Source organism: Chelon labrosus (genome assembly GCF_963514085.1).
Source record: "Chelon labrosus genome assembly, chromosome: 10".
NCBI classification, from domain to species: Eukaryota; Metazoa; Chordata; class Actinopteri; order Mugiliformes; family Mugilidae; genus Chelon; species Chelon labrosus.
Window position 1 is genome coordinate 13475676 of NC_140360.1, and position 20517 is coordinate 13496192.

Sequence of the window (20517 nt, forward strand, 5' to 3'; positions counted from 1 at the left end):
GGTTTTTTTTTTTTTAACTGGTGTGAACCCAGCCTAGAAACCACAAACAGTGAAAAAGACATCCTTTTGTCTCTCTCTAGAGATGCAAACGGAAACTTAACTCTGGAACTCAATTCTCACTCATATAAGGTCAAACAGAACACACCATCACACACAGATTATTTTAAATGGTCAGTTACGGTCAATTACTGTCACCTCGCTTTTACAAGAAACTAGTAAATAATAAAACTATCACCCTGTTTGTGGTAAAAACCTGTTATGGCTGAGTTGGCTTGTGTCAAACGGTGTCAACTGAAGCAACAGGTTTCTGTTCCTGTTGTGGAAGTTTTCAGTCACCACTCTCACCACAGGGCGTCAGTATAACACAGCAAATCACGTTATCTCCAGTCCTGTCTGAGAGTCTGGACAGTGCATGGTGCATTTCTCACAAAGTGAAACCGTTTTACACAAACAGTATCACAAATCAGTGTGAAGATTGGTTGGTAGCGATATTGCTTTGTTTGCTTCTGAGCGGGCCATACAAGTCAGCAGCATTTGGTCAGTTCATTTAGATTGTAGGTTTAATCGTCATATCTTCATGACTGTAGGTTTGTTAGGGTTTCTCAGTTGGACAGGGCCTCTAAATGTGTTTTGCCTGGGTTCTTGGCATAAGGGATTGTAACATCTAATCCTGTGTATTAACAAATGAAGATCATCTTAGTATGCAGAACAACAGAAAGCAATGCATCATGAAAAAAAAAAAATAAATAAAATATGTATTTATATTAAGAATAGATAAAGCTGATATTAGTCTATATCCCTGACCCAAATCCACATGCTGAACACTTATAGATTTACACAAACATTAGAAGGTGTAATAGCAGAAACTAATCTCAAATATGGTGTGATTCATCAGACATCTGTCAGCAACTGACTGCATATGCAAAGCGTCACCACGCACTCTGATTTAGTAGTTAAACTTAATGCCTGACTTGGTCTGCAACATCTTGTCCTGCATATTTAAGTCGACACATGTGTTTTGTCATCCCAGAAATAAAATACATCACCTTCTAAAATGATCTTCCTGTTTAGCATCTTGGCCTGAGTTCTCATACTGAAGATTAAGTCTTTTATTTTTGAAATATCCACACAATGAGCACAACATAAGAAATAAAAACAAAAAGCATTCCTATTGTAAGGTGACTCTTCAAGGAGGAGCCAGACAAAGTAAAAGTTGGCGAAGGGCCAGACAAAGAACGGTTTAGAACAGAGGTGCAGATCAGATGTCAGGTGTTTTTTTTTTGGGGGGGGGGGGGGCAATTCATGTTTTTCATAAATTGATGGGTGACAGCTCCCGGGACCCCACCCTGGAGTCAGGGCTCGCTTCCCTGTAGGCCCACCAACCGCAGGACGAGCATGACAGGTCCGGTGCTATGCGGATCGGACAGCAGACCGAGGCGGAGGCCTTGGCGGTCTGATCCTCGGTTATACCCGGACGCCTCCCGGGAGAGGTGTTTCGAGCGTGTCCCACGGGAAGGAGACCTCGGGGCCGACCCAGGACACCAGGATATCTCTCGTCTGCCCTGGGAACTCCTTGGTATTTCCGGAGGGGCTGGTGGAAGTGGCTGGGGAGAGGGCTGTCTGGACTTCCCTGCTGAAACCGCGGATAAACGGGAGAAGACGAAGACGAAGGCATTCCCATTGCCTTATATAGTCTTTTGGTTATACGCAACTTTTTTTTTTTTTTTTTGTAATCAAGATGAAACATTTGAATAATCATGTTTTATGTCACCACCCATCCCTCCAAAACATAAACAAGCAGGCTACTGGGACAATAACAATTTAGCCGGTGTACAGTCTGAGCAAAAACTAAAAAACTGTAAAAGTGACAAAACACCAAACATTTACCAGCCTTACGCCTCCATCAGTCAGGTGATGAACTGACAAAATGATAAACACTTCTTTTACCTGGTATGGATGATGGATGTTGACGCCTTGAGTTTAAAACTACTACTTCCTGTATCTTTCTGTGGCGTTGTTTTTCAAATTAAAGGCACAACCTTCACAATAAAATCAGTGATATAAAGAAAAAACAAAACAAAACATGTTTTACCATAAATACAACAGATTATGTAATAAAGCTGCACCATACTCATTTACAACCTGCCCGACATGGCGGGACAAGACACACCAGAAAGCCTGGAAAGGATCCAGACTGAAGTTTGGAGGCTGGAGGATGGATGTTTGCCAACACACAGGCGTGTGCATGTCATTCATCTGTGGGAAATGATGTGCCTGCCAAAGGAGTACTCAACTGCATACCTATCTTTTGGGTATTAATTACTCACTTTAAGAAATGTGACAGTCTGAATGAATTCAAAGAAGTTGCAATGGATTCTTTTGTTGGTTAGAGTGAAGACCATCCACAGATCCAGTCAGCCCTCCTCTGCTGCTGCTCAGTGGTTTCTTACATTTTGTGTAAAAGTGTAGTTATAGGGCATAAGAAGACTTTTTTACTTTTGTGAAATTGTTACATGTTTAATTTTTATGTCTAAAATCAATGAAGCAAAAAACCTATATGGTTCCTCACCCCATAATGGGTTGAAGGGTATGCTCTGCAAATATATCTTGAATAAATGTGTGATACTGGGACAACAATCCAAGGTGCTATCTTTTGTCAGCGTACATGCTGAAAACCTCTTAAAGCCAGCGTTAAAGCACAAAGGTGGTGTTTAATATTGTTGGAGTATTAATTTAAATGATCAGTTCACCAAATTAGAGGCATCAATGTTGAGTTTGTGAGTTAAGATTTGGATTTATAGGCGTATGCTTAGCGGTAAATAATAATAAAAAAAGGTCTTTAACCTCTATTATTTCTTGTGTACAATGAAATTCCAGCTCTGTAAATAATCCAAAGTATCCATAGAAACTCTTTCAAATATTGTTTTGTCCGTAGTTTGTGCAACACACACAAACAAACTCACTGGAGCGCTGGCAGCACAAATCTAAAGGGTTGAATATTTTGAAACCTCATAAATACAAGCATATCTGTGTGGCTCTGTTTTAATATTTTTTATTTATTTATTTATTTAATCAAGCATGCTACTTCATAACCAGCAGATCTCTCTCTATGGGACTGTGAAGAGATAATGCTAGAAAACCACATGTATCATTTTATTGTAGGCACTTTGAAACTTCAGCAGAAATCCACATACTATATAATAAAATACAACTTTTATTAAACATCCATACAATCATTGCAATAGCATATCCAAGGATTCACTGTTTTATTGAGTACATATACTGTAACAAACAGCAAATGGACGCAGTCAGAAAAAACAAGGTAAATATAGCCTCACATACAACTAACCAACTAAAATAACATACAACGTTTGGCCAGCTGGGATGGGTGGGATGGTGTGAGTCTTCCCTGAATACTGGAAGGAGTGCAGGAAATGGATATGGAGATGTCCATGTGTCGTTCCGTCCTTTGCTTCATTATTTACACATCGCTGCACAGCCAGCCGCGGCTTTTTCTCACCTCCTCAAACACTCTGAGACATACAGAAAGGATTAGAAGGGTTTATGATATTTCTGGGGGCTGCATACACAAACGAAATTTAACACACAAACTCACCTCAAAATATAAGACCTGGATTTCTGCTGGTCCTTGAAAGGCACTGATGGAAAGATCATTCAAAGGGGTTAAAGGGGGTCACGAGGCGTTCATAATCACTGCAACCAGGAATGTTCTGCTTGAATGTGCATTTGTGCATGTGAGAGAGAAAGAGATCCACTGCGTATTTTCCGTTAAGGATTGTCAGCTCGGTTTCTGCCCTCTTAGCCCATTCTCCCTTCTTCTCGCAGCACTTCTCTGGCCCTGTTGACTCATGGTAATGTGAAGAGTTTGGCTGCGTGTCATATCATCTGGAGTCATTTTTAGAAGCTGTGGAGTGCCGCGCTGACATCACCACTACCTTCCACCCACCCAAAGGCGCTCCCTGTCTAATCCCTCGTTTTCCCCTTGAGGGGGCCCTCCCATGTATGGCTTCCTTACGGGGCCGCATCCCGACCGAATCACGAGCACGATCACGTCATTCGTAGGGTGCCACTAAACACTTGGCACGATACCGCTCTATTGGTAATCTGATCACAAGAGGACAGCTGTAAATACTTGTCTGAATGCATCCAAATACATCGAGGATGCATTAAGATCTGATCACTCAGGCTTCATTTGGAGGTGGGGAGGATGGGTAAGGGAGGGAGGTGGTGGTGGTCAGGAAGGCATGTGACCCCATTTACAGTACGGTGTGAACACACTTGTGTCCCTGACAGCACTGAAGGTCGGCTTTGCGGCGTGCATGCAGCACAGCAACCGCATCCAGTTTACTTGTTAATGTCAAACCACTAAAACTGTGAACTGAAGCCATATATCCAAGGTTAACTACCAAAATGACACCACAGTCCTCCTCTAGCTGAGGTGGATACGGTTAGCCAGAGAGCAAAATGTATTTTTTCTCTTACATTTTTCAATGACCACGTCACATGTGAGCCAGACAACAACATTTAGCGGGCTCTTTGAGATGTATTTTGGTGGCAGGTGTCAACTATAATTGATGTGAAATGTCAACAATCCCACACAAAGACTAAACCAACATTTCATTGATTCTAAAAAAGGTATCCTATGGCCAAATTATGGTACATCTTATGAATTTGTGCCAGAAAATGGCTGTTCAAATCTTTATTTATGAGTTTCAAGTTCACGATTAAAGCATAAACCAGTAAAATTATGAGATTATTACTTGGTCACTTGTACCCAAAATAGTGTCAATATAAGTGGAAATAGACTAGTGCCCCGTTTGTGGCTATGCAGGACCTCTGTCTCCAGAATGAAGAAAATACATTCTTTGCTGATAGGCATAGGGTAGAAATGTAAATCTTTATCACACTACTATATTATTTTTGATGGTACACAGATTTGTGGGCGGGAGAATGTCTCTTGCCTGTCCTGGTGCAGTGTAACTCGAGTTGAGCGGGTTATCTGCATACGTACGTAAAGCCTTATGGAACTATGTCACACATCCTCAGCTCTGGGACTTCAGCTAACTATAAGAGGAGCCTAGCTGGATGTCCTCGTTATGGACACCGTAACAGAGAACAAGAGACCAAAGAGGACGTGGATACAGAAAGCTAAGAGGAGTAAAAAGAGAAGCCGGGCGAGACTAAGACTTGGTGGTGGGGGGGGGGTTTACTTGCTGACGAGCGTTTTACATATTAAAAAGCAGCAAGACAGACGCTGAGCTGGCTTGTTAAGTCTGTTGTTGCACTTGCTCGTTGTTGGCCTGCGTTACAAAGACGCTGACTGACCAGCATTTCATCATAAGCCATGTCAGCCCTTTTCGAAAGATGTTTAGCTGCTACCAACACACTGCAGCAAAGTAGTAGTGGCAGTGGAGTAAAGCTGAACTCTGCCCTGAAACTGTAGAGGCGACCAGTCTAGTCTAGGTCCAGAGAGGTATTACTCAAGACCAAGATGCTGATACAGGCGGAGAAAACCTGCCATCTAAATATTATTAATGTAAGTGGCCCCGTGCTCCCATGTTCTGAATGTACAGTAGGCAGTCGTGGAACGTGATTGTGTTTCACAGCGCCGGAAAAAGAACCAGCGGTATGGCCTTTGCAGTAAAACTAAACCATTATCCTCTCCTCTCTAATGCTTACAACCTTGTACGTCATGTTCAATTGCATCTCGTGCTTTCCCGCTCAAATATCTTCTCCCTTCTTGCTGCCCTCTCTCATCACACCGTGCTTTTTAAAAGACTTTGCCGAAGCCTTTCTTGTCAACGCTGCGAACAAAGCCCGTCGGCACTCCTTGTAAGACTACACTTCTCGAGCATTCGAAACGGGGTGACACCAAAACACGGATGTGGCTGCCCTAATAGTGAGGGTATGAATAGAATCACGAAAGCTGTAAAAACATTCAATTCTGTGTTTTTTTCTTCTCCTTGCATTAATCTTTGTCACATTACCACATCCAAAAGCAGGGTTCGCAATGTGTCAGATGTACAGATGTACAGAGGAGGAAATACAAGAGCAGGAAGGATGGAGCAAGAAGCTGATGTAATCTGATGTAGATAATTAATTAAAACTACAGTTGATGGCCATTCAGCAGCAGGAGTATTATCAGTCTGCCATAGTGATGGTAGCAATCAGATTAAAGGATATAAATTAATCTACAGAGATGAATTATGCGCCCACAATGACTGCTTTCCTTCAGAAGATCTGAAGCGGGTCAGCAAGAAGCTGCTGGACGCATAATCTACGCTAGGTGTGTTGAAGTATTTGGGTAACAGCATAGGCCGCAAACCGACGCACAACACGAGTTTGTAGACCCAAGAACAGGGGAGGGCTTTCTGTTCAGTTCATAATCTATAACACTGGTGCATTTATTTGTTGACATTCACAGGTTAGATAAGGTGACTGCTACAGGGGTTCAGAAGAAGTCTTTTCAGCTCCTCTGCCCATCAGCAATCCACAAAACACTAATAAAGTCGCTAAGCTAGTTGGAAAACCACAGTATAGCACAGTCTGTGCTCCATTAGCTTCAGTGTTTGACAACCAATTGCATTAATTCATTTGTAAACTCAGTTAGTTAATCAGTAATGTGTTTTTTTGTTGCGTTCCTTACCTCTGTAGGTCTAGTGGTTTATTTGCCCTTCTCCTCTCCAAGAATAACCTCTGTTGGGAGATGAACACGGACGTACAGTTAACAAATCTGTTGCACGTCGTTATAATTAGTCGGACAATATTCAAAAGTATTTCGGCTTGTCCGCTGGTACATACGTTTGACCTCCAGTTTGCAGGAGACGGTGGCCTCTCCCTGGGCGTTCTTGGCTCTGCAGGTGTACACACCACCATCGAAGCTGCAGGGTTTTCGGATCTCCAGGGAGCAAATGCCCTGGTTGGAGATCTGGCGATACTTGGGGTCGTTACCGATGACCATCTGATTCTTCAACCACTCGATCTTAGGCTGAGGGGAGGAGAGGAGACATTTATTTAAACTCAGTTAGTCCTGTCTTTGTAAAAACTGAGCTCATGTCTTGAATTTTGTCAGCCGTATGAATACTTTAAACACCAGTAGGGAACTAGAGCTAACTTTTAGATTTTAGTTTGATCTTTCTGCAGCAAGGCAACAATAAGAACACAAAAAGACAGCTATTAAAACACGACTTTCACTATTAAAGCTTCCAGAGTCAGCTATATATCATTGCCACAGCGGCTGTCAGTCCTTTCATATCACATTAGACGTCCAGACCAATCAGACTTCACAATTTTAGCAACAAGCCTGCTGATTAGAGTTGTGTTTTTGATCAACACTTTCACATGAGCAGAGTCTGCTTCCAACTCATCTTCCACTTAGCTCCGACTGTCTGTGCTGAGGGTGACACTTGGGCACAGTAGGAGTAACACAAGTCTTGTCCCTGACCTCATACGTATCACTCTGGTCCAGCTTCATGTGGGGGCGACTCTGGTTACTGAGTTACACCTCAGCTGATACATTTCAGAAATGTTTGTTTCCAACCGTCATCACTGCTGAGTGAGGAAGGCTGGAAGCAAACCGAGGTTCACAGATTAAAACTGACTTGTATTGAAATGGTTTTGACATTTGACCTTTTTTATTTTTTTTGTTGTGAAGTTAAACTAATCTGCAAGGTGAAAACTAATGTTGTCTACTGAGTCAGCTACATCTACAGTATGATCACAATGATTGCACTGCATCCTGGAGAGCTGACTGCAGGGTTGGCAGTCTGACGTGCAGCTCCTCGTGTCTGCCTGATGAAGGCATCGGACTCCAAGTGGCTCCTAATGGCCGTCAGGAATGCCAAACACGTGAATGAAAGACAAAACTGCAAACTGATTTGTTAATTACGTTAGCATAAGTGTGGTGCACTTTCCATCCCAGCCAGCAGATCAGACACTGTATATTTGCCAAGGTCTTTGCAAATCAACATTTTGAAAACATTTAAATGGGTTCATTGTTGGGAGACTTGGGGTTTTATATGAGAGCACTGTAATGGCAGGTGCAGCAGGAAACAGGAACCAGCCTGCAAATGCATGATGATTCATACAAAAGGAAACTGAGCGCAGCACTGAAATGTCATTTGTTGTTATCTGCTTCGTTGCCATGGAATTCTTTACAAACATTTACGAGGCTTAGACAATGACTGAAGCAACTGATGACGACAAGATGATTTTGACATTTATGTTCCTCTAACGAATACTGTCAGGGAACTTTCCATCAGACACAGGTACCAGCTCATAACTAAATACCTGCAGCTCTTCCATCGGCCTCAGTTCTAATTTCTGTTAATGCTCATAACCAAAAGTGTGGTTGCTAAGACACTAAACGACGATGATGAAGAAGGCAAACATTACACCACACAATACATCAGCATGTTAGCATAGACCTTACTTGTGTGTTCTTGAAAGCCCTGACAGAGAACTGATATGCAGAAAATAGACCTCATTATGCGGCACGAAGCTATTATATCAAGTAAAAATATCTGCTGCGAAAAAGTTCTATGCATGTTTGTAATTAGCTCCGATCACCACCTACTGTACTGTATGCCTACATGCAGAGTTAACATTCATCTCTCTGATGCGAGCTAAAGCAAAGACAACTGGACTTGCTGGTTTTAGCTTTAAGTAATTCAGGACCTGGATGACTGGGGATATTCACAGGCTCCCTATACATGTTAGTTAATCTTCCCTTTTTTTCTTTCCAGTCTTGCTGTGTTTGTCTTTGTTTGTCTGTGTGTGTGAATGTTACAGGGAGAGTCATTTATACTGATAGGAGCTGCAGTCTGGATGGGTGGCAAAAATAGGACCTTCTCCTGTGATACGGCAACATGTCCACTTAGCCATGACAGGACAACAGGCCATACTCATTATCTCTGTCTCTTCTTTGTCTTCCCCGCTTATCTCTCCTCTCTCAGCTCCTAATGTAGTCCCTACTTCTATATGTGCAGCCCTTTATCAGAGCCAGTGGGACAACTTATCACAGTGCTGAACATGCCTTTCTGACGGACCTCTCTGACAGTCCCTAACGAGCTGTGGACTCCACGCCAAGGGAGGAGAGAAAGTGACTCAATAAACACATGCTGCAAAACACTTACAGCCCAATTAGTGTGAAACGAATTCATTTACAGCAGTTATTTAAAGAGGCGAAGACAGAGAGGAGGTGGGTGTGCCAGTAAGCGAGTGGGAATGTTTTAGAAAGAGGAACTGACATGAAATGGTGTATTTAAAAATACTGTATGTGACACTGAAGGAATCATCGGTGACAGCAGTTTCTTATGCGTATATAAATGTATATATATACATTCAGAGTGTGTGAGTATGAAAGGGTATTACAAGCTTCTCTTTCCATGGTCCCCTGCAGATGATCTGTGGATACGTTTTCACACAGCTGCTACTACTTGGTTGCTCTGATTGCTGAACTCAGGATGGTCGATAGGGACAGGCAAGAAAGACTCACTTAGATGTGGCAAGTTCAAGCCTATACATTAAGCCTATACAGTGTAACGTAATAACTATGGGACAGAGACAACGTGTTATGGCTTCTGGACATTCTCAGGCGTTTTTCAAACAATTTTCTATGAGCCATTTTCCATCCGTTACCCATCAGTCCTTCTTTCCTTGGTTTAACTTTAGGAAAATCAAATCAGTTGTGCCGTATCGGTTTGCTAGAATTGTTTCCTCTGCTCTGGCATGCCCGGGCCGTCCAACCACCGCTGTGCTTGGTGAGCAGCCAAGGACAGCTAGGACGAATAATCAGCTGCATTTCCAGCCTGGCCTGCCGCCTAATCTGTCTGCATCGGTCAGACAACTGTAAAGATAAGTTTAACCAGAGGAGTGGCCGCCAAGAACAGCGAGAGACATCCTGAAACTTCACATAGACATTCCATAGCAAACCCTGCCCCGGTCCTACTGTGGATCTGGGACATGAATACCCTATTTAATGCAGTGTACCACACACCTAAGCGGTGTATTGAAGGTCCCAGATGAGAACAAAGCTGTTTCAAGTAAGGGAAAGATCATTTAGCTGTCTCAGACTATCCCATATCTCAGCAAAGCATTTGTCCTCATAATTAAAAGATTCCCGAAATTCTTCTGCCTAAGTGCCGCAACTCTGCTTTTCGCCACGCCACGGAAGTCTGACTGCACCATTACTGCGAGCATGCGCACTAAACATCCAAACATATGTTGAAACACGACCCTGATATTACGCTGATAAGATACATTTAGATCAGTAAGAGTGTTAACGTATGCCTGACCTTGGGGCACCCACGAACGGAGCACAGCAGCTTGGTGGTGTATCCCACAGTGGCGGCGCGATCATTGAGAAATGTGGTGAACTTGGGCGCTTCACTGTAGTCGTGCTCCTGGTACTCAGGAGGCTTGTAGACAATGCCTGCAAACATGCAAAGCAAGATTAGGGTCTCAGTGGTGATGATCGGTAAGTATCTATTGACAGGATAGTAATACATGACTGAGTCTGGGTGGACTGCAGCTGCAGCTATGGGATATACACAGATACACAAGAGTACTGGTTACTCAAAGGCTTCATTTTGTGTTTTTTAATAACGCTACCTAGATTTTGTGACAAAAAGTTCAAAGTATACTTCCATATTCAGGGCTACAGGAACTAAAAAGATGCCTGATGATCCCTAAATCCTACACATAAGTTCTGCCTTCATTAGCACCCGTCCACATTACACGTTAACCGCTCTCTCGCTACACTTGGTGTTCTGTAAATACTTTCACAGAGCACAAAGAGCACTGCTGGTATGGCTTTCCTGCTAGAGTGGCTGGTACAGGTAAATATTAAACACACTCCAGCACTCAGCCATGTGTGCGCACGCACCCACACTGAAGCGCACACAGCACTGCCAGCTGTCTTAATGTTTTCGCAGCCTCTTAAAGTGTATATTAGTAATATCTGAGCTCTGGCCAAGAGAGCTACCACTTACGTTTAAAGCAGTGCCAGAGCCATTTCCACTTAAGTCTTCGCTTCTCCTCTGACTAACAGACTCACTGCAGCTCATTAAAGTTTAAGTGTCCACTCATACCACAGCACTGCGGTTAAAACTCTTCTTCATCATATAAACAAACTAGACTCAAGAAGACTCAAGAAGGCCACCTGTCTTCTGGATGGTGGCCACTTCCTTGGTGACTGCGCTTTGTTCACTCATGCCCACTTGGTTCTCGGAGAACACCCTGAAGGAATACGAGTTGCCCATGATGAGGTCTGAGACGGTGGCAGTTAGCCTGTGGTAGTGCTCCAGCACTGTGAACCATTCCTGCAGGTGGAGACACAGCAGCACTGGTCAGTTCAGAGCAGCACGGACGGGAAACGTTAGCCATTAGCTTGATGTCTTCATGCTGACAGTTAAGAATTCTAGCCACGGTGATCTATACATTTCCACTGCCCTGATCGTCTCACTTGGTGAACTCACGGAGCATCTTTCATGTTTTCTACACACCTTCCTCTTTTACTCCATGCTTAAATGCTTTGTGTACATAGGTTGCAAACATGAGGCATTTTGTGATTATTTTATGCAATTTAATCTTAAAGGACTACCTACCCCTGTCCTTAGCCTGACCTGAGAAGTTTACACCTACCTAGGTACCTGAAGTGAAATGCTATTTATATGCAGTTCCATGATAATGCTTTACATAATAAATAGATCTGTAAATATTACATGCTGATGAAATTTTTTTTTTACTTTCAATTCCAATTACCTTCCTATGTGTGAACTGCTTGAATGGTTTAACGTAAAAAGCTTGTAATGCTGGTAGAGGTGGTTCAATATATATCTGTCCAGTGCATAGACTGTATATAAGTATGGATGATGTGTCCCCTCTTCCTTGCATTGGCCAAACTGGTGCTATTTTTCAGTTACAAGGAAATGTTAGATTATACACTTTCTATACGTCAAATAACTAACTAAAATGAAACTTATCCAAAGAACTGATACTTGAACATGCATCAATACTATATTAACTAGCTTAAATGAAACCATCCTTGAAAAAAAATATTTCACGTGTATTTTACTGTTTTACTTTAGCCCAAGAACCTCCACCATTTCATATCAGTGGTGAGGTTCCAGTTGGCCAGCCTTATCTCTGCAACTTCACACAGTCTGACAACATAACTGACTCAAAAATGTGTGCATTTGTCAGAAAGCCATACCCCGGTCTTCCTGTCGGCCTTCTGGATGGTGTATCCAGTGATATCTGAGTTGCCGTTATCCTTGGGAGGAGTCCATTCCAATGCAGCGTTGAAGCCCCAGGCATCCACCAGCTTCACACTGGCGGGAGGACCGGGCAGCTCTGAGGAGACACATTACTATAAGTGTTACATAAAGTATAAAAATTACTTAATTTCTACACGTAACACATTTAAAAAGTAGTGTTACTGTTCTTGTTTTATAGTGCATTGTACTTGGGTTGTATATTTGTTTATGTCTGCAGGTGATATACATGCAGACGCTGTATGTACTGCGTATGGTTTTCTTTTATTGCTGTCTTATTTTTTATCATTTATACAAAATTATAACTAGTGTGTTTCTCAGTGCATGAAAAGTGTCTGCTCCCCACAACATAAAGATGAAAAGGGAACCAGATATTTCTGTAATGCTGCGAACAGTGTGCCGTACATTAAACCACAGCAGCTGACACTCCGGGTCAAAGGACACCATTGTTAGAGGTGTCATTTATGTTGACTAATGCTTTGAATTTCTGTCGGAGCATGTGCGCTGCACAGCCGGCTGGGGGGACTCCGCGGGGAGTTCTGAAATAAGTCAATGTTGACATATGTTGGGCGCTTGTTCACGTCATATTCCTGCCACGGGGGACTCACCCACAACCTGAATGGTGAGGGTGGCTTTATCTTCAAAGCTGTCCACTTTTACGGACATCTCATAAACACCAGAGTCCTCCCTCTGAGCGGCGCGGATAAACAGGATGCTGTCCTTGGTGCTGTTTCTGATGTTGACCCTCTTTGTGTCCAAAGGTTGGCCGTCCTTGAGCCAGGACACCACCGGTTTGGGCTTTCCCTGGGGAATTGGAAAAATAAAAGCAAATCAGAAGTCAGAGTATGAAGTCGTGTCTGTGAGCTGCTTTTAAGGACCGTAGAGGAGATGGTTGTTTGTGCCAGCTTACAAGAAATGGGAGGACGAGATTGATCTGCTCTCCAACCTGCCTGACATAGCGGGACCTGAGACTGCGTGGCACGCGGACCTTGGGACGTTCTGAAAAGTCGAGCAAAGCAGGTTAATCTTCTGCCTCATCCTAGTTCTATTCTGATTAACTGAGCTGATTTATTGCATATGCTCTTGCACGACAACTCAATAAATCATCCACACGTCCTGTTCGAAACTACAAAGTGGGGTCACTTGGACACAAAATGACAGGTCAACAAGACGGAAATAGACGGGCCACTGCTAGGCAAAGCTGGAAGAGAAACATGACCAAATAGGCTAAATATAATCCACAAGGGAAGTCACAAGAGAAAAAATTATTTTGGCAGTTGTGACGGTGAAACAGATGGTGCATATATTTATTTTTAGTCTTTTAAAATGGATTATGATTCAAATGTATGATTTAAAGCTTCACAGTTAGTCAGTTGATAGTCAATTTGTAGACTTTTCATTCAAGTATGAATTTGAGTTATTGAAATGTGATGATTTGCTGTTTTTATTTGCAACTTGCAAAACCTGCACGTGTCTAATAAAACTCCCAATTTCCAATTATACTTACAACACATACAACATGTCAGATTCAGTCATTGCACGTAGGTGTGAACCATTTGACTGTTTACGTCCCAGTTCTTTCATTATTAACAAATTAAATCACAGAATTGATGTATGTAGGGAAAAAGTACAGTATCCAGGCAGAGAGAGGCAAAAGAGAAAGACCCTCCGTCTAAAAATAGCTTTGGCGACGAGAAAGTCTGAGATGAACCCTGACACGTGCTCCCTCGTGTCGTGCAAAAAGAAACAGCAGGAAGATGTCATCACTTTCCACTGAGAGGACAAGTCCAGCATCACATCCAGGGTCAACTCTATCTCCTGCTGGTAGGCTCTAGCTGTAATTAAAATCACACCATATGGGTGAAATTGCATCGTAGTTGGGGATTTGCAAGGCTGGAGGGCTTCATTCAAGCCAGGTGCTAAGTATCAGCAACAGCATCCCTCGCATGTTTCTGCATAAGCAGCAAATGTCTGAAAAGCTCTCTGGGTTTAGAGGATACATAAAACCACCACCAGGCTGCCTGGCCTCCTCTTTCACCCTGCCGCGGCCTGCTTCTCATCATCCACTCAGAATGTCCTCTTATCTCAGGCCCCATCAACCTCCTGTCCATTTTCCTCCAGCAACACTGTCACATTTTCTCGCTGTGGTACTCTAAATCTAACCTGGTGTCTTGCCCAAAGTGTCTCATCGTCCCTGGCCTTACATGTTGCTGCTGCACAGGCTGGGATTCAGGTCCTGAGACCATTGATTCCCAAGGAGATCAGGTCCGTCTCCAAATTTGGCTCAAACATTCATCCCTGATAATCAACACACTTTCCAGCAATGCCCAGAAGTATTGCTGGCATCGCTGCTCCCAGCAAGCCCCCCAGCAAACCGTATATAATCTCTCTTTGTCTCTGGATAAAGTGTCTTTGTGGGAGGCTTTTAGTGTGTTTTCATCAGAAGCCTGCACATGCGGATGTGTGTCTGGTCAGGCCAGCGTGTGACTGACATGCAGCTGAATTTACCAGCAACAAGCCACCCAGAATCCATCAATTAGCTTCAGGTTTCTTCCCCCTCAGTTGAGCTGCGGTTTTGATTGCGTGACCACATTTCTCCTCCAGAGTTCCCTGTTTGTTTACGGCGGTTTGAACTCGAACGGGGAACCACAGTAAGCTGTGTTTCAGGAAGTGGATAATCGGTGCATGCCAGCTCAGGTCGACAGCTCATCAGTGTGACTCAAGTGTGAGCCCCGATGGAAAATCCCCACTCCAATAACAAAACCGACTCTGGACTAGACTAGAGAGCAGAAGAGATGCCATAAAGTATTAAGTGTGCATCTACATTTTGCAACCAGCACAACAGGAATACTAGCCAACACCTGTAATAAAATCCAATCAGGGGAAAAAGAGATGTATTATGAGGTAAAGTTGGTACTAAATTGCAACTCGGTATGAGACAGTCAGGTAGTAAAAGCTGATTTGTCTGCCACATTTGTTGTGTTGTTTACTTCTACTGCTTCATTCATTCATTTTCTATAACCACCTGTCCTCTGGAGGGTCGCGGGGGGGCTGGAGCCTATCCCAGCTGTCATTGAGTGAGAGGCGGAGTACACCCTGGACAGGTCGCCAGTCTGTCACAGGGCAATTGAATCCATATCCATACATCAGAATTTAGAGGGTAACTAAACTTACTGAAGCGCTTTTAAACAACTCTAGAATGCATTTTAGCGTCACAGTATTACTCTTGAACCAGGCATAGGTTGCAATTCAGGAATGCAACATGTTCCCTTTAGAGGAATTTATGTCTCCCAGTAGCTCGCCGTGATCGTATAGTGGTTAGTACTCTGCGTTGTGGCCGCAGCAACCCCGGTTCGAATCCGGGTCACGGCAGGGTTAAATCCCTGACACGGCTTGGGAGCTTATTTTGGGGGAGCTGTGGTTAGAGGTGCAGCTTTTAGTTCCGTAGCTTGTGAAATGCTAATGTCATTATTCCTCCAATGATAGAGCTAGTGTGCTGATATCGAGCTGACATAATGAGTGTTAGCATCCCAGCTGCAAATTAGTACTAAACCAATGGGCATGTTATTAGTTTTTCAGATGTTTGTTGAGTTAATGATAGGAATGGGACTTTCTCAATACAGGACAAAAGCAAAAAGACCAACATTTCCATCAGTAACTGCTACCAAAGTGTAAAAAGTGTAAATGCTGCTAACTCTTTTTTTCTGTTTTATGTGTATTATAACGTCCTTGCGCTACACCTGCGTCAGACGACAGGACAGCCAGGGCAGCAGTGTCGTAAATTAAAATTAAAGTGACAGCGGGGCTGCAGTGACTGAGTTTATGTCCATAAATAACACCGCTGCCAGATGGCTCATTAGCCAAACGTTTTCCTTTGCCCGACTGAAACGGCCATTAAATCATGCAGGGGACTAGACATATGGGGCCTTCACACTACTGTGTGTTTTAAGACTTCAAACAGTCCAGGGGTTTTTTCTTTGTCTTTGGAGAAGCCATGCCAGAGAGCTTGGATATTACTTTCTAATGGATATTTAGTGTATTCATTCTTTAATTGTTAATTTGGATAATAACTGTAAGTCCTCGATTGTCATGTTTGTGATGTGAGCCCCGCTGACGGTGTCCGCACGAAGAAGTGAAAGCATGATTTACAGCTAATGAAAGCACTTGTCAGCACCTGCGGGATTTATGTGCATGCGTCTGCGCAGTCCCTCTGGGGCCGCGGCTGTTAATACCCCCTCCACCGGACCTGGTTGCAACATGAGTATTTTAAGGATAGGTCATAAGTTACAACCATCGGAGAGCTTCTGATAAAGAGCTCGGAGACATTTTAAAAGCTGTCTTTGCGGGAGCTGTGCAGACTGTTGTGGAGAAGTTTAAAAGCACTTTTTCGGATGTCTTGTACACAGTTACACGCATGAAATAAAGTGTTTCAGTTTCAGTTAAGAGAAAGCCGCAGCTAGTTTGGTTCCTTCTATAATAAGAATAACAACATGTTGAACCGCTGCAAAGATTTAGACACAATTTGTGTGAACTAGTAAAAGATTCTCAAGGCTGGTTCCACAGTTTACACAAAGACTTGCTCAACCTGAAGTTCCGCCTGTTTTCATCTGCGTCATTAATCAGAGTTTAGTTTCCCTGTAAGCAGACACAGACCTGGAAGTGGTCTGGTGCACCTTTTGACATCGGTCGCTACTCACCGGCAACCTCTCGGATCGGCACAGGCTCAGCGAGAGTCCCAGGTTCACTGCGGCCACCGGGGTTTACAGCCACCACGCGCACACGCAGAAGGTCACCGGCTGTCAGATTCTTGATGCAGTAACGATTACTTGAGGTCAGATCCTCATTAGCTACTTTCCAATCTGTAGCTGAAGGGAAACACATTTTTTTTTTGTTACACATTTATTGATACAACGATATTTTAAACACATTTGCCCCCTGATTTGTGTATTTCAGTTTCCAAACTGTAAAACACCCTTTAATGGGACTTGCTCTGTGGTTTATCGTCTGTCGACACAAGTTTACAAACAACCTGGCCATAAGAAGGACACTTTGGCCACCATGATGAAATCTCAGAAGGCATGCTGTCATCTGAGCAAATGAGCGCTTCTAAAAGTGGTGTGAGGAGATACAGTGACAGCCGGCGAACTGATGTCTGCCGTATACGGTCTGGACCCGGCTACGAGTCTATCTGCCCTCTGACACTCTGGGGACAGGTGCAGCCTCGCCGGCAGTATCACACACACACACACACACTCACACACATACATGCGGACTCACTTCCATCCTTGCAGTACTCGACGGTGTATCCGTCTAGGCCGGAGTCTCCTATTGTCTCCGGTGTCTTCCACTTGATGGTGAGGGTGGAGTCGTTCACGTCTTCCACAGACACTTCCAGAGGAACGCTGGTGGGGACTGTCAGATTAATAAAGGAAGAAGCGGAAATGTGAAAATACACACACTTTTTATTCTACAACATGACTGTTAAATGTGTATGTGCAGTTATTTTCATAGTTAATTAGCCTGCAGACTGTTTTCAATTAAATCGTGGATTATTAGGAAAACAGCAGAAAACACTCCATCATAACTTCCTACAGGCCAAGGTGGACTCTCCAAATGTCTGGATTTGTCCAACCAAAGGCCCAAAACTCAAAAGACCACTAATAGCAAGTGGAATGAAACAATTCAAAATAACTATTATAAGTGATGTGCTTTTAAATTTATTTGGTGGCCTGCATAACACATTGATGCCATGTCATGCAAAAATGTCAACTACTTGCTCCTCAAATGAGGACATCTGGCGCTTTTCTATGTCAAACATGACTTTAAAACAGCTTTAAAGGGTGTACAATCAGTCCTTGTTACTCATTGACCTTGACCGGGAGGATGAGACGTGCTGTAGGTTTTTACCTGCAGGTGGTGGAGGAGTGGGCGCCTTTGGTGGCTCCTCAACTACGGCAGCTTCTGCTGGAGCAGCTGGCATTAAACAAGCATAAGGGTTAAATGTTTAGAAACAAACAGAGCATCTTCTCCACATGCAGATATGTCAACATGTCATCTCATCTAAAACTTTCACAGTTAGATTTTAAAATTTCAGTTGAAAAGACCCCAGGAAAGATTTGTGGAGCATCCACCAGTCCTCACAGCTGGGAAGGGCATGATGGCTAGCACTTGACTGATGGCATTTTGGCAGTCATCACTGTTCGCAGCACAAGTGTATTTTAATGCTGTGGTGAGTGTGGTGGTTTATGTTTACCGTCTGCCGGAGCATCTGCAGCGGGAGAGACGGCACCGTCTTCAGCAGCGGGAGCAGCAGCTAGCGTCAAAATGCCATTAGGGAAGCCAATTAGTGATGTACATTGTGACTTTACTCATGCAGGTAATCAATCAGTTTCTAGCTAATTCAATCAAGATATACTCCACTGAAGCGAGCAGCAGCAGCAGAGCAGTAAAGACAATGCTTCCTAATTTCACAGGGACAAGAAGAGAAGGATTTGTACGTCAAAAACTCCTGAATACAATTTTGAAAACGTGCAGAAGTGAAGATGACAGGTTTACAGACAGAGTAACCAGTCAACACAACAGGTCATGAACACGGTGTAAGTCACACACACATCTTGCATTACAGCTTGTGTGTGGACCACCAGCGGTATGTGTTTACTGTCAGTAGGGTCTATGAATCTGTCACATTGGCTTCAGCTGAAGTAACGGGTTACATGTCAAGGTTAGCACGTGAAAACAATATCAACCACTCAGCTAAACCCACCACTGACGTATGTCTGGTGAACGGGACAGAAGAGACCCGTGCTGCATGCAGGAGGATTGACAGAAGGCAAAAAAACAGACAGATCGAACTGGTTGACGTCAGTAACTGGGTGCAACTGGGACATTGGTTTGTTTAGTTAATAGTTCATTAATATCACTGTGATTTACATCAAAAGCAGGGAGACATGCTGGCTCAGGATGAGCCCTACAGGAGATCATTTGCCCTTCACTGAAGTTGGGGAAGGTATAAAACTTGCAGGTACAACCGTTTAAAGTCTTCTATAGTTTCAGTACTTGCACAAATCTGGCAAAGCTGCAAAACCTCTATGCCGATTTTAGACTGCACTTTGTCACGCTCTAGATTTAGCTTCACTAGCAAACAAACTAACAGTTTGTTGTCAAGACTGGCCAAGGTTAGATTTAATGAAGCAGGCCTGTTGTGGCTGGTGTCTCCTTTCCAGCATGTGCAGCGACTAGAGGTGCTGAACATACAGAATCAAAAGATTACCTATTTGCTTTGCACAGAGTAGTCGGGGCGCGTCTATACATCCAATCATACCCATCCTGTTTTAGGATTTTCTGGTAAAACTGAGCATCAGTGCTCACACATTACGCCAAAACATAGTGCAAAGAGCATGTTTTTACACTTTGCATGTTGCATTAAAACTCTCTGCTTAATGTTAGAAGCTGTATTTTACAGTCACGGTCAAATGAAGTCATAATGTCATGTGACAAAGTGGGTGACAGCTCGCCATTTGTCCACCTTTCTTCGCAATCCATGCCACTCTGGCCACACACGCCACATGTTATGACTGAACTGGTGCATGCAAAGGAAAAAGAAAACCTTGTTAAGAATACCCCAAAACACTCAGTTGTCAGTTTACTGGGTTGACCTACTTAAAGCTAGTGGAGTATAATAAACAGCTCTGGAAAAAAAACGTTGTTGTTAGTTTGTTGTTTCTGGATTCAAATGAATAGGCATGTATGTCTGTGGTGCTGTTGAACTGAACTATATTTGATCTGTAGATAAAGACTGGGTAAAAAATATTTTACTGCACCACAGACTTCAACTTTAAAACTGACCATAAGGTTGATTCAGCAACTCCCTAAAACTTTTAATTTTAACCTTAAATTTAATAAGAATGATAAATTCAGTTTAACATCCTGTTCTGTTTCCTCGAAGTATTCCCCTGATACCTGGATCGCTTCCCTCTGCAGGGGGGGCCGCTGCTTCGCCCTCGGCAGCCGGAGCTGCCTCTGCAGGTGCCTCAGCTGGAGCAGCTTCCGCAGGTGGAGCCTCCGCAGGTGGAGCCTCCACAGGTGGAGCTGGTGCAGGCTCAGGGGCGGGCTCGGGCGCCTTCTCCACAGCCTTCTTGGCTGGGGACTTCTTGATGGGTGCAGGTTTTCCCGGCATCGTGCTAACAGACGGCCAGTCCTCTGGATGAGGAGCTGGGGTAGT

General features: G+C 43.5%; 1 protein-coding gene across 4 annotated transcripts; it reads right to left on the reverse strand.

Moving 5' to 3' along the window:
• Nucleotides 1–3111: 3111 nt before the first annotated feature.
• On the reverse strand, nucleotides 3112–20472 carry mybpha (myosin binding protein Ha; the record flags this gene model as incomplete). 4 transcript variants are annotated; one of them, XM_084554179.1, is made up of 14 exons in its annotated part: nucleotides 3112–3533; nucleotides 3617–3659; nucleotides 6668–6717; nucleotides 6823–7009; nucleotides 10317–10453; nucleotides 11183–11342; nucleotides 12236–12375; nucleotides 12905–13100; nucleotides 13207–13295; nucleotides 16994–17161; nucleotides 17574–17708; nucleotides 18204–18269; nucleotides 18550–18609; nucleotides 20256–20472. In XM_084554179.1, 12 exons carry the CDS (start codon nucleotides 20470–20472, stop codon nucleotides 6686–6688), a joined length of 1587 nt encoding a protein of 528 aa, XP_084410305.1. In that variant the 3' UTR covers nucleotides 3112–3533; nucleotides 3617–3659; nucleotides 6668–6685. The 4 variants fall into 4 exon arrangements, with proteins under 4 accessions (XP_084410305.1, XP_084410303.1, XP_084410304.1 ...); XM_084554177.1 differs by lacking the exons at nucleotides 3112–3533; nucleotides 3617–3659 and having other exon boundaries at nucleotides 6682–7009; XM_084554178.1 differs by lacking the exons at nucleotides 3112–3533; nucleotides 3617–3659; nucleotides 18550–18609 and having other exon boundaries at nucleotides 6682–7009.
• Between the last annotated feature and the right edge of the window lie 45 nt (nucleotides 20473–20517).